Source organism: Heloderma suspectum, chromosome 3 (assembly GCF_057233095.1).
Source record: "Heloderma suspectum isolate Gila_16-S chromosome 3, 16-S_ref, whole genome shotgun sequence".
NCBI lineage: Eukaryota > Metazoa > Chordata > Lepidosauria > Squamata > Helodermatidae > Heloderma > Heloderma suspectum.
The window spans coordinates 76,910,521-76,924,967 of NC_139460.1; the positions used below are offsets into that span (position 1 = coordinate 76,910,521).

Here is a 14,447-nt window from a genome sequence, read left to right on the forward strand (position 1 = left end):
CCAAAATGTACAGTGTACTGGCCACTGTAGTATTTACTATGGTATTTAAACAGAAGCTACAAAGAATACTTACTGGTTAGTTCACTTGTATTAAATGCAGTGTACATTGCATTAAATCCATTAAAATTTCCAGAATAGTCTGTAGCAAATTCTACAGTGGCTTCATTGGAAAAAATATGAATCGTACCAGGATTAGAACCCCAGAGGAAAGCTAAGAATAAAAAAGACATGAAAGATGTCAGAAGTGGATAATACGGTATACATTCAAATAATCAGGAATCAATAGGCTTTACTTTGTGGGAAGATTAAGGCAAATCTCCCTTGTTTATTTTAGTGTTATCCATTTATAGTAAATTTTATGTGTAAGAAATGAAATAAACGAAATTGAATTTTCCTAGCTAACAGGCTGTTTAAAACCAATTGAAGCCAGTGGTATTTAAGCAGCAAGCAATTTGCCACTGAAACACTTTCTGGCCTCACAAGAGTTCCACACAATATCCTAGCATGTATTGGGTTATTCTTCAGAATGTGAAGATGAAAATAGACAGCAACTTTTAATGAGGTTGCTGCTTAAAAACGCCCCATGTGTTGCTCTAACTTCTCATGAAACAAAATAATAATTTCTATAATACTATCACATGAAGAGCTGAGCATTATTATTCCCACTGGTGTACATGGTTATCTGTTTTCATCTGTAGATAAGAGACAAGCTGTTTATTTCATTAAGTATCATAACAACTAGAAGATGGAAATGGGACAAATAATAAAAGTGTGATCAATTAAAAGCCTATGGACTTGAATATTACATTTGCAATTGCCACATGGTGAAATGAAAAATGGAAAATGTTGAAAGGAATGCACATGAGGTGTTATCTCCTCCATTAAGTTGAATGGGTACTCTGTTCATGCAGGAACTCCCTGTTTACTTTGGAACATTTGCAAAGCTCTGAATGAGCAGCATTTTGCTTACCACATGGCAGTACACAACATTGCATTGTGAAAATGGGATGTCTGCTTGCTGTTAGAGTCACACACACTGAAAATGTGTCTTACCTCTTAAAATCTTTGTTGGGCCTACGCCTTCATAAATGCTTAGAGTGTCCACATAATTTTGTGTATCAAAAGCACTAAAGTTCAGTTTAATAGACAGGTCTTGATTTACACTAAAAAAAAAAGAGTGAGAGAGGACAAAATGTTAAGTTATTTAATAGCTATTCTGTGATAGTTGTATTGCAATGGATATGATCCACAGAAACGTGAGCACAGATATTTATTTATAAAAATTATTACCTGCTTTTCATTATAAAATAATCCCAAGGCAGAGTACAATGAATAAAACACAATACAATCATACAACATCAGCCAAAAACAAAATGATCAAACAAGGGAGAACAGGATCACAGAGAAATAACAGTCTACATGATGCAATAATAACCTAAATAAAATTTAATCAAAGGTCTGGACGAACAGATAGGTCTTTAGTTGGCAGTGAAAGCCTGGAAGGGTTGGTGCTGACCATATATAAGGGGGGAGGGAGTTCTACAGTCAGGTGCCTGTACTGAGGACACCTCTCAAATTGCCTCATATCAAATTCCAGGCAAATGCAGCACTGATAAGAGGGCAGACCCACTTGATCTTAATATCCAGACTCATTAGGGAAGTTCACACAACACGAAAGCCCACCATGGGTTATTCAACCCATGGTGAGGCTGAGGCCCATGCAGCCACCATTTTGAATATGCAACTCCCGCTCGGGGTTGTTGTGTCATGCGAACTCAGCGAGCAAGGGTTATGAGAGGTTTAAAGAACCCTTGCATAACCCATAGTCTGTTTTAGGCTTATGGAAAGGTTAAATGAACCCTGCTGGCTTGGCAGGACAGGAGAAGCCCCGAGTGGGGGTTGCATAATAATCTGGCACCTAAAGGTGCCACATGCTGCCATTCACGCATCGTGTTGTGAGAGAGAATTGAAATGCAAAAAAGTACAGAAAGTGATAATTACCTTAGCAGTTGTTTAACTTAAGTGGTAACTGTTAACCGGTAACTGTTTAGGTAATCATCACTGTCTGTACCTTTTGCGTTGTATTTCCTCTCACAACACATTTTACACCTCCCTCCCCCTTCCCAGCATGTGAATATAAATCTGACAAAGTTAACACTTCATGCATCTGATGAAGTGGACAGTGTCTGCAAAAGCTTATGTCAGAATAAATGTCTTAGTCTTTAAGGTGCCACAAGACTCTTTGTTGTTTTTACAATATATTGTCCACTTGGAGGACAATGTAAATTAAGAGCCATACACTTCCATTGTTATGTCTTCTTCTTTCTTCTATGAACATGAACATCTGGAATACATGTTACTATCATGGCCACTCCACACTTTGCAAAATTAGTGAATGTACTATGTGTAGTGGTGGTGTTTCCTGTAATATGGGAGAAGATTGCAAGTTGCAACTTTATTTCAGTAATGCGTGTATTCAATTACTAGGAACCAATTACCTAGGGAGGTAGTGGGTTCTCCCACACTGGAGGCATTCAAGATGAAGCTGGACAGCCATCTGTCAGGGATGCTCTGACTTAGATTCCTGCATTGAGCAGGGGGTTGGACTCAATGGTCTTATAGGCCCCTTCCAACCCTACTATTCTATGATTCTATGATCATGGAGCTGACTTTTTGAGAGTCCTCATCACATATAAATGCAGTGTATATACATTTCTTAAGACATGCTAGGTTTTATGGTTACATTTATGAACTGGTAGTATATCCACTAATGAAGTAACAAGAAGTGGCCTCAGTTTAGAATGGCTACAGATTTGTCAGGTTGTTTTTGTTTTGTTTTTAATATGGATTATTCCAGAGAATGCACATTTAGAAAACTGATGAAAGTTAGTGAACTGAACATGAATATCAAGGCTGCAATTTACATAAATTGGCATGAATCTGACCATTTGAAAGTGATACTTAATGAATGTCATAGTAATTATTTAATAAACAGTAGCATCACATCAGAAACAGACCTCATTTCCATTGTTATGTCTTCCTCCTCTTTCTATAAACATGAAAATCTGGAATACTCAGGATGTAAATATGAACTTGAAAATAGCAAACTGCTCTGAATTTACTTATTTTCCTTTCTGGTTGCAGTTCCACAAAGAGGTCAAAATATATAAGAACATAAGAAGAGCCATGCTGGATCAGATCAAGGGTCCATCCAGTCAAGTATTCTGTTCACACACTGGCCAACCAGCTGTCCACCAGGAACCCACAAGCAGGACATGAACGCAACAGCACCCCCACCCATGTTCCCCAGCAACTGGTGTACATAGGCTTACTGCCTCGGGTACTGGAGGCAGCACATAGCCATCAGGACTAGTAGCCATTGTTAGCTTTTTCCTCCAGGAATTTGTCCAGCACCCTTTTAAAGCCATCCAAATTGGTGGCCATCACTACATCTCATGGTAGTGAATTCCATAGTACTATGTATTCTGCAAAGAAGTACTTCCTTTTAGCTGTCCTGAATCTCCCACCAGTCAGCTTCCTGGGATGACCCCGGGTTCTAGTATTTTGATAGAGTGAGAAAAATGTCTCCCTATCCACATTCTCCACACCATGCATAATTTTGTAGACCTCTATCATGTCTCCCCTTACCCTCTTTTTTCCAAGCTAAACAATCCCAGCTGTTGTAACCTTCCCTCACAGGGGAGATGCTCCAGCCCTTGATCATTTTAGTTGCCCTTTCCTGCACTTTTTCCAGCTCTACAATATCTGCTTTTAGGTGTGGTGACCAGAACTGTACAAAGTATTCCAAGTGTGGCCACACCATAGATTTGTATTGGGGCGGTATGATATTGTCAGTTTTATTCTCAATTCCTTTTCTAATTATGCCTAACATGCAGTTTGCCTTTTTTTACAATGGCCACACACTGGGTTGACATCTTCATTGAGCTGTCCACCACAACCCCAAAATCTCTTTCTTGGTCAGTCACCGCTAGCTCAGATCCCATCAGGCTATACTTGAGTTGGGATTCTTTGCTCCAACATACTTCACTTTACACTTGTTTATATTGAACTGCATTTGCCATTTAGATGCCCATTCTCCCAGGTTGGAGAGATCCTTTTGGAGCTCTTCACAAATCCCTTTTTGTTTTAACCACCCTAAGTACTTTGGTGTCCTCTGCAAACTTGGCCACTTCACTGCTACGTTTGACCACAACCATTTCAACATGCTTGTAAGAGTCAGTTTGGAAGGAGCTGTGGAGCACATACTTAGGGATGTCAGAGAATTTCTCCACGAATCTCGGGGAGGCCGAATGCCAGCGCATTCGGCACCCCGAAATTGGTGGAGAAATGGTCCGCCACCCCCCCAGGATGGGACTTACCTTTGGCGAATGTCCTTCGCGGCGGCAGCTCCCGGCGGTGGCGCGGCGGTGGTGTGGCGGCGGTGGCGGTGGCGGCCGCTCTTCCGACTGGCTGCTGCCGCCGCCATTTCCAAGTAAAAAACAACAACAAACGTGATAGGCTACGTAAAGATTTACGTAGCCTATCACGGCTAGATTTTCAAAAAACACCGCAAATAGCGTTGCCCTTATTTTTGCCATAGTCTACGTAAATATTTACATAGACTACCCGTGCCAAAATAAGGAACGCAAATGGCGGCGCCCATGGGCACCACCATTTGAGTACGAGCTTTTGTTTTTTCCCCCCAAAGTCAGCCGTGATAGGCTACGTAAACATTTACGTAGCCTATCATGGCTGACTGCAGGCCAGGGACGCAAACGGCGGCAGCTACGGCTGCCGCCATTTGCATCCCAGCAGGATAACAGGATTCACGGCCGGAGAGATGGGGTGCTCCCCCCTGGCCAGAATTTCAGCAGGGAGGGATGGGGTGCCTCCCCCCCAGGCCAGAATTTCGGGGGGAGAAACAGAGTGCCTCCCCCCCACCGCGAAGCAAGCTTCGGGATCAGGTAAGTGACTTTCGTCCATCCCTACATACTTTATGCAGCCCATCATCCTTTATATTTATTCTTTTGTTAGCACTTGTGTAGATAGAAGAAACATGGAAAATTATATCTGACAATAAAAGAACTCAAGACAAATGCTGGGAAAAGTAACTCAGTAAGGCATATTTGGTTAATTTAATATGATGGGGTAATTTGACTGCAGCCATGTTATTTTTCTACATTTATTAAAAAAAAGAATAATGATATTACATCTTTGTTCAGGAAAGAAGCACAAAATTGACTGAGGAAATGGAAATATCTTCATAAAAGCAGAGCTTATACAAATAGGAAGGATGCAAAAAACAAATCAAACAGATAAGCTCGGACCTGCTTTGGATTAATATTTGAAATAATGCTTCTCTCTTGGATGAATTATTTCATAAGCAGAAGACAACAGCATGTACAGGTGCTCAGAATGTTTATATCATCATGAGAGGAGAAGAAGTGTTAGACTGCATGCAATTTGTTGAATGCTTCCTAAAATGCCACATACCCTTGGGCACCCCTTCAAAATTGACACTGTTTCTAGAATTTGCTGAACCTGGGCTGTTTTGTCCACCACACATTTTAGTATTGAGTTCTACAAAATTAAATGTAAATTTTAATCTTTGTGAGTTTAAAAGATGTTCAATGAAAGTCCCTATCAATCCATAGAATGTGCAGTGGTTTGCCATGTGGATTAGATAATATTCTCCACTCCACTACAAAAGTTTATAAGATAGTGAAAATAGCTCTATTTGTATGGTAAACTGGTACCAGTGAATGGTTTGTTGGAGACACCTACCGGGGTAGGGAACAGGGATTTAAAATGGTGTCCATATGCTGTCTCTGTTTTGTCCCAAGCCTTAAGAGGCACTGCCCTATATGGAATGCATGGACATTTAATAACGATGCATATTATTCACATAAACACAATTGTTAAGATTTTATTGTACAAAAAAGTGGTTGCATTTTATCTGCAAATAGAATCCAGCTGACATAGAACATTGTGAAGTGACTTACTGTATAATCCATCGGCAAACAATGTTTGAAATATAGGGCTCTGGATAATGAATAGAATGGAAAGACCCAGAGGAGCCAGTCAGAATAAATTTTCCATCACAGGATGTAGCTGTAAATAAATAATCATTATCCTTTCAATTCATTGAAAGTCAGAAAGAGATCAAATTGAAAAACAATTACTGTGTTTTCAAAGTATTTTGCCTCAGTAACGCATGAAGGGGAAAAGAACACCCTTCCAGTGTTGAGACAAGATTGGTTGTATTAGCAGATAGAATATAGATTCAGAACCTTAATTTCATTTTTACTGTCTAGAGGGAACAAGATTTCTTGTTTTTAGGTGTCCCTCTTTTACTTGATGACATTTAAATTGATTTTCTGTAGCATGAACAATAGAGGATGGTTAGGTAGATTACCTCACAGATCAGCTGCAACCATCATTCCAGGATGAGCATGTTAATTCCCAACTCCTACTTTGAACCTCCTTTCTGGAGGAACTGTATTCCTCCCTTCAGCCACAATGCTAGAAATGCTGTGTTGATGATCCCTAAAGGGGTTCTTGTACCTATAGAACCCCCAACCTCCAATTCATGAGGTAAGTCTTGTGTTCTGAATATGGAGCAACACAAATGTGTACACATTTTTTTCAAGGGAGGCCACAGCATACTTGTGTATGTTGGTTTGTTTGCCAGTGCTGACTCATTACAATGTTCTAAGGAGATTTTCTTGAATTTGTCATTAAGATAATGGGGAAAGTCGTTAATTTCTTCATAGCCAGTCCATGCCAACAATGGGTTGGATCCAGACTTAGTCATGCTTACAGTGGATCTATTGAAATCAACGGGGCAAGTTACTAATGAGTAATTTAAGTTCCATTAATTTCAGTGGGTCTAGACTAAGCATGACTAAGCCTGAAACTAACTGTGGTGAGAGTTTAAGGCACAGTATTGTTACAAACAGTATATATTTGCTAGGTTTTTTAAATGGGAGGATACCATCTCTCTCTCTCTCTCTCTCTCTGTCTCTCTCTTACACTTGTATGCACCACAGCTTCTTTTAAATACAGTAGCAGCTTAAAAACACACACACAGTTCCATTTTTCTACAGGCCTCAAGACCTTTCTAATTTACTACTACTACTATCAAATGCATTTCAGTACAGGCTCTGGATCCCACTTTCTAAAGCTGAATTTAGTCATGGGGCTGTGGTAGAGTCAGTCCATTTCATGGTGATTTTATCATTATCATTAAAACTTGGAAATGAAGGTTTGCTCTGTCACCTGTTGACTGCATTTCAGCTGAGAAGTTAATTGATTTCACTGACCTCTGACAGCAACAGGAAGAAACTGTTGGAATTACACCCTTCCTGTGCTATGTCTTTATACCTCTAGCATATGCTGAACTCAGTAGTGCTAAAGGGAATTATAATAGGGACCGGATGGCGGTGGGCATAGTTCTTTGAAAGGAAATAGGTTCTTTTGTGTGCAAGAGTAGTTGTAAAACTACTATAGATCCTATTGCAAAATTTTACAGAACTTCTCAGACACCAGATCCTTTTAACCTATTATGAAAGAGGTATTGTCACTTTGGGAATAGGACATGAGTGAAAAATCACAGAACTGGCAAATTTGGCATGCATTCTAACAGTACAAATGGTGTAGTTCTGCTCTTCATGGTATCCCTGCTAACTGCTGAAAGAACTAAGAGGCCTGATAGCAGTCTTTATTTCCAGTTATAAGTATTTAGTAATAATGGTCAGAGTGTTACAATGTTATCCCACAAGATATTTAACCTCCTGGACTTTGTGGGGAGCAAGTTTTAGGGAAACAATGAAATGAAAATGAAATACCTTTGCTATTTGTATCATTATGACCTGGTTCACACATCATTGACAACCCATGGTTTGTAAACCATGGGTTGCTGAAAAGGCAGCAGGAGCAAGCATGCATGCTGGTTCCTGCCTGCTCCTGCTGTGATAAACAAACCAGGATGCCCTGTCTCTAGGTTGCTTATCATGATGTCCAACTTAGAACTGTTTTTGTGTGTGTTGAACAACCCAGAGTTTAAATCCATGGTCAACCCAAGCCCCCAACAAACCAGAGTTCCAGATATCATGATAAACAACAAACATGTTTATTGCAGCCTTGGGTTCCCCTGCACAAACCAGGCCTATATGTAACCTCAGTGACATGTAACCCAGATCTAGGTGTAACCTCAACAAATAAAAAGGTAAAAAGAAGTGTTTTGTACACTGAATGGTCCAAGAGTAGTATCTATGACTGGCATGGCCCTCTGGCTCAGGGTACTGGTATTGAAAAGGCAAGGATTTATTATGGACAGTAAGTGTGGACAGTATGTTAGAGTTCCCAGAAAAGTGGATTAACAACAACAACAACAACAACAACAATTTCATTTCTATACCATCCAATAGCTGAGGCTCTCTGGGCAGTTCACAACAATTCAAGAATGGAGGTCTAAATCTCAGGGAGAACCTCCATGTATACAGGAGGCTCTCCCCTGCAGAAAGATGCCCTCTTCATGTGGCAAGTGACAACAATGGTGATGCTAGCACACTCATCCTGACTCCCTCCTCATGCATTTATTTATCTTACATAATTTTGAACACCTGAATAGGGCTCAGCATTCTTTGGTTCCATTGCTACTATAGCCATTCTAAGGGCCAAAGTGCATGTTACCTTAAATGTGTAGTTTGGCCTTGCATTTCTACTTTTATTTTACTTTAAACAGAAGCTGTGGGAAGGCACCCAGATCAGGATCAGAACTACAGTATAAGTGGAAGTGTTTTTTTTTTTTTTTAAACTGCAGCCCCAACAAAAACCGCCTTCTTCTGAAGCTGCAATTCGCATTGTGAGGGAAGCTAACATTGGCACTGCTCATTGAAGGAAATAAATAAATAAATGCAAGGCCAAATGATGCATTTAATGTAACATATTTTGGCCTTAAGACCTCATAGGTCCTGAAGCTAAGTGTTGATGACAGCCCCCAGATGTATTTTTCCAGCAAGACTATGGAGATTAAAATTAAGCTTTAAATTGTGAAAGCCCAATGGAATACCTCAGCTGATGATCTTATCAATAACAGATGTGGTAAATAGACAGACAGACAGACAGACAGACAGATAAATATTTTCTGTCTGGCTGGCTGTCTGTCTATCTCCAGCATCAATTCAGAGCAGTGAAAGCTGGTTCTTCCGTCGCAAAGCATTACCACATGGAAAGCTTTGGACGGCATAAAGGGGATAGCAATAATGAATTGCTCAAATTCCATTGTAGATAGAATATTACTTTTCCATAGTACTAATCCACCTACAATAAGTTACTTACCATTATCTTTATAAGGAAGAAAGTATGGGTAAAATCTCTCACATACACAAATAGACTTTCCCTCTCCCTACACACACACACACACACACACACACACACACACACATTCCTGACAGGTTAAATAAACAGTGGATTTTTTTTAATAGTTCATGATGTGGAGAGATTCAGGGAGATTCAAAGGCTAATTGCAGGGGCTCAAATTCTTACCACATGTTTTTTCGTATTCATCAGAGCCATCTGGGCAGTTTGATTCTCCATCACAAAAGAATTCCTTTCTTACGCAGCTTACACCATCAGCACATAGTTCATCATGAGGCAAACATTTCACTAAAATACATTTGTAAAAGGAAAATTGCATTATTCAGAAAACCTGCCTGCTTTGGGCTTCTTAAAAGTTCAGAGTGGTATCCCTGCTGTATGAAAAAGGAGACAAATCTTCCTACAAAATTTTCTCAGCAGGGTAGAGACTTATCCCTTGCATTTTCAGTCGAGGCAGTCAGGGCCAAAACAGACATTAGTTTAATGTCTAGCAGCTACATCTTCTTTTCATTTTTTATTTTAGAGTAAGAGTCCCCTGGACTGCAAGGAGGTCAAATCAGTCAGTCCTAAAGGAAATCAACCCTGATTGCTCATTGGAAGGACAGATACTGAAGCTGAAGCTCAAATATTTTGGCCACTTAATGTGAAGAGAAAACTCTCTGGAAAAGACCCTGATGCTGGGAAAGATTGAAAGCAAAAGGAGAAGGGGACAGCAGAGGATGAGATGGCTAGATAGCATCACTGATGCAATGAATATGGACTTGAGCACACTCCGGGAGAGAGCGCAGGACAGGAAGGCCTGGCGTGCTATGGTCCATGGGGTCACGAAGAGTCGGACACGACTGAACGACTGAACAAAGAGCCAACAATTTGGATTGGGACCCTTGAGCAAGCCGGGGGGGGGGGCTTTTAAGATCTGGACTGGGTTCCTTGCACCCACTCTACAGTAAAAACGGGGGGAAGACATAGTTGGTAAACACAGATTCAAACTTATCTCTGCTTGGCCCTCAGACATCCTCTTCACTGCTTCCTTTAACTGACCATAAATGGCTTGTGAGTCAGAGCGGCTTTCTCCTTTTTGTACAGCAAATTTTGTACATCTTGTACATCTTGATGTACATTTTGTACATCAAATTTTGTACATTTTGTACATCTTACTCCTTTTTGTACATCACTTTGAGAGAGCATAGCCCTAAAAAGTTACTTTAAAAATATCTGTTTAAACAAATAAATAATCCACAGTGTCAGGCAGCAGAAAACACAACACTATATTACACTTCTCTCCAACTGAGTTCATGGCAATCCCTTCAAGCAATCCATATTGGTATGGTTCAGACATCACAACTACCCCAGAGTTTTATAAACCAGGGGTGCAGAACCTCAGGACTGCAGGCCAAATCCAGTCCACCTGGGGTCCAACCCACCCTTCCAGGATTCCCCAGATAGCCACACCCCTTTCTCCTAACCACCAATTGTTATGTTTTCCCAGTTTTGCATGTCCCCCCCCATTCTAAAAGGCTGAAATGCCTCTCCTAAGGCTTATTTACTGGCAGTAAGAGCTTTAAGCTAAAATATGTGGGTATTTGGGGTATTTCGCCCTGACCCCTTTGCCTTTGGCCCTGCCCACCCCTGGGATATAGACTCTGAGAGCTTCTCCGAAATGGAATTCAGCCCTCTGGCTGAAAGAGGTTCAATACCCCTATTATAAACCCTGGGTAGTTGAGAATGAATGGAATGAGCAAGCGTGCTGGCTCCTGGCTACCCAGTTGCTCTCCCACTCTGTCCGCTGCAGCCAGGTGGAGCTAAACAACCCAGGGATGATCTGTCCCTAGGTTGTTTAGTGTGATGTTCCAAACATGGAACTCTGGGTTGTTGGGGAAGAGACAACCCAGAATTGTAACTCATGGTTCTAACTCATGGTTTAGTCTTGGGTTACAGCTCTGGATTGTCTCTCCTCCAACAATCCAGAGTTCTGCAACTGGACATCATGTTAAACACCCAGGGACAAATCATCCCCACGTTGTTTAGCTCCACCCAGCTGCAGCACGAGCAATTGGTGAGAACCAGCTGGCTGGTGAGCACAAGCACACTCACTCACCCCTGCTTCTCTCACAACAATTCAAGTCTTAAGAATCCCTGGTTGTTGTGATGTCCGAACCAGGTCATTGTGTCAATAAACGTGTGATATTCTAGCTCAAGCCATTCCACTGTTTGGGTAGAGCTCTGTGTATCTGGTTTCTTACCATACTCTTTTTTTTTTTTTTTACTCAAAAGTGCAAAAACACTAACAGCTTAATACTTAAACACAACACTTCTATCTAACATTTCCTTTGGAAAGTTTAGTGTAGCTTACACAGTTTTCCCATAGGAAGCTGCCTTATGCCAAGCCAGACCTGTGCTCTGTCTAACTCTGTATCATCTTTACTGAATGGTTTCCCAGGGTTTCAGATGAGACTCTATTTGAGCCCTACATGGAGATTGAACCTGGAACCTTTTGTACACAAAGCATTGTGTACAATGCTTTGCACTCAGCTACCACTGAGCTACGGAGCTGTGTTAAGAATGAATCTGCAAACTTGGTGTCCCATTGAAACTACTAAAAGGTGTCAGTACAAAACGTGGGCTTTGTGGCATGAAGCATTTATTTATTTATTTATTTATTTATTTATTTCTATACCGCCCAATAGCCGAAGCTCTCTGGGCAGTTCACAAAAACGAAGTACAAATCTAGCACAAAATTTTGGTTTTGAGAGGAAACTAGACTTCAAGGTTGAAAATTCTTGCAGGGTGCAAACTAGGTACCTTGCTTGGATATGTCATTACATACTGAGAAGTGGCAGTACAAGACTTGGGGTTTGCGGCACAAAACAGCACAAAACTAATTTTTTTGGCAGAGTTTTGAGGGGATGTGACAGTGTTTTATTTTGGGTTGTTAGCTAGGCACTCTGACTGGATAAGTCAGTATACACCTGTGGGGAGTGGCACAAAACTCAGGGTTTGTGTCACAGAACAAAAACAAAGCTTTGGCATAGGTTTTGAGGGGAGGCCACATGCTGGGGTTAGTTACTAATTAGCAGACCTGAGCTATATCCCCTTCCTTTAACACAGGGGTAGGCAACCCACTCCAGTATTCTTGCCAAGAAAACCCCATGGAATGTATCACAAGGCAACTTGTGACCCTCCAGGTATTTTGGGATTATCCCTCACCTTTGACTATGCTGAGAAGGGTTGATGGGAGTTGTGGGCCAAAACATCTGGAGGGCCACAAGTTGCCCACCCCTGCTTGAACAGAACCATGTGCTGTCATACCATTCCACAAGCCCAGTGTTGCCGGTGCTGGAGGCTCATCATATGTTCTGATGAGACACTTCAATTCAGAGCTTGTAAAATCCAGTGACAAAGTCAGTAGTGGCGTACCAGTAAGAACCCCTGTTTTACTGAGTGCTTATAAAAGGACAAGTTTAATTCCTTTTTTTTTAGTATTGTAGTTCAGAAAACTAAACCACAATGCCATCTACTGGAGAAAGAAAATGAGTCCACCCTGAAATGTTTTCTTCTGTTACCATCTCTCTTTCTAAGACAGAGCAACACAAACATACCTGCCCATCAAAATCTCTGAAGTATAAATGCTAAGAACTTATGTTTAATTACCTTAACATCCCCTAAGTGGTATAGCCTTTGGTTACTAAGTAGATATATATTTGTTCAAAGTAGCAGACAATAGTGTTCACCACTCATACCCAGTCTTCCTTATTCTAATCTATACAGGCCCTGTATACTGTGAAAGTTGTGGGTGGAAAAGACAGTGAATAAAGCATATGGCCTGAGTACAAATACACCTAGAATCTTTGATACAAAGAAACCCCACTTTATCAAGTTGTATTCTATTTACAAACCTGATGATGTCAAAGGACTGCTAGTACTAAATGTTCCCAAACCTGTAAAGCAAAAAAACAGAAAACTGAAAACTGTTTTTAAAGCAAGTGTTCCCTCTATTCATTTTGGAAGCTTTATGCAATAATATGGAAGAGTGCGTCAGCTTTAGCTGTCAGGGACCGTCAATGATTTTATCCTGATTTCCCATATAACTAGCTGATAAATTCTACATTTACTAACCGGGTGTTGTTGAAGGACTGCTTGTACTAAATGTTCCCAAATCTGCAAAGCAAAACAAAGACATGCATTAGTTCTAAAGCACATGTTCTTTCCATTCATTTTTGAAGCTTTATGCAACAATGTGAAAATGTGTATGAGTATATTGCTTTGACAGTCAGATATAATCAATTGTCCAGATTTCCCTTATAGCTAGCTGCTATAATTTGTATCTTTTAAAATTGGAATCATGTTTTTACATTAGTAGTCTGATTGTCAGACAACATTTCAAAAGACACTTGCAGCTCAACTACCTATGTCTATTCAGAACATGGTCGTATTCCACTGAATTAGATTTATTCCCAGGTAATGTAGAGGATTGAAGCCTAAGGCTGCAACAAACACACTTGCTGGGGAGTAAGTTCCATTGAACACAATGGGGCTTTCTTCTGAGTAAACCTGTATGGGATTGTGCTCCACCCTAAACTTGTTTGAGGTATCATTGTAGCAAGATTTTCAACAGCTACAGAATAATGCAGCAGCCTTTAATTTTATGAATCATGCTTTACCATGCATCATATTACCATGGGGCAAAATATGCCTGAGTTTCTTCTGTGGTTACTCATCCTAAAAAATGTACACATGGTGAAATATGTAGAGTTATGTACATTTTTGTCTGTTGAAATCCAGTGCTGCCTTCCCCATGGTTCTGTCTCTGCTTCAACATGTGCACGTACTTATAAAATAATGTATGGAAGAATTAAAGAGGTGGCATTTACTGGCAACACTGAATGCATATCCTCAGCCTAATGCAGAGTTTTCTATCTCCTGCATTAAATGTACACAGGACAAAGCTAAATCTCTGATTCTGGATGCATTTACCAATGGTTTGGATCCAGATATAGTGGCCAACTTAAGTTCCATTGCTTTCAGTGGGTCTACTCTAAGCATGGCTAAGTCTGGATCTAACCAAT

The 14,447-nt window shown here is 40.5% G+C and overlaps 1 protein-coding gene across 1 annotated transcript in view; it reads right to left on the bottom strand.

Annotated features, from left to right (window-relative positions):
* The window catches only part of TMPRSS15 (transmembrane serine protease 15), a 107,926-nt gene that overhangs the window by 76,185 nt on the left and 17,294 nt on the right, over positions 1 to 14,447 (bottom strand). The window contains exons 5-10 of the mRNA XM_084841709.1: positions 13,498 to 13,539; positions 13,278 to 13,319; positions 9,550 to 9,669; positions 6,003 to 6,111; positions 1,054 to 1,163; positions 74 to 211 (exon numbers count right to left, since the gene is read on the bottom strand). Coding sequence (XP_084697835.1) covers positions 74 to 211; positions 1,054 to 1,163; positions 6,003 to 6,111; positions 9,550 to 9,669; positions 13,278 to 13,319; positions 13,498 to 13,539 — 561 coding nt within the window. The remainder of the gene's footprint in view (positions 1 to 73; positions 212 to 1,053; positions 1,164 to 6,002; positions 6,112 to 9,549; positions 9,670 to 13,277; positions 13,320 to 13,497; positions 13,540 to 14,447) is intronic.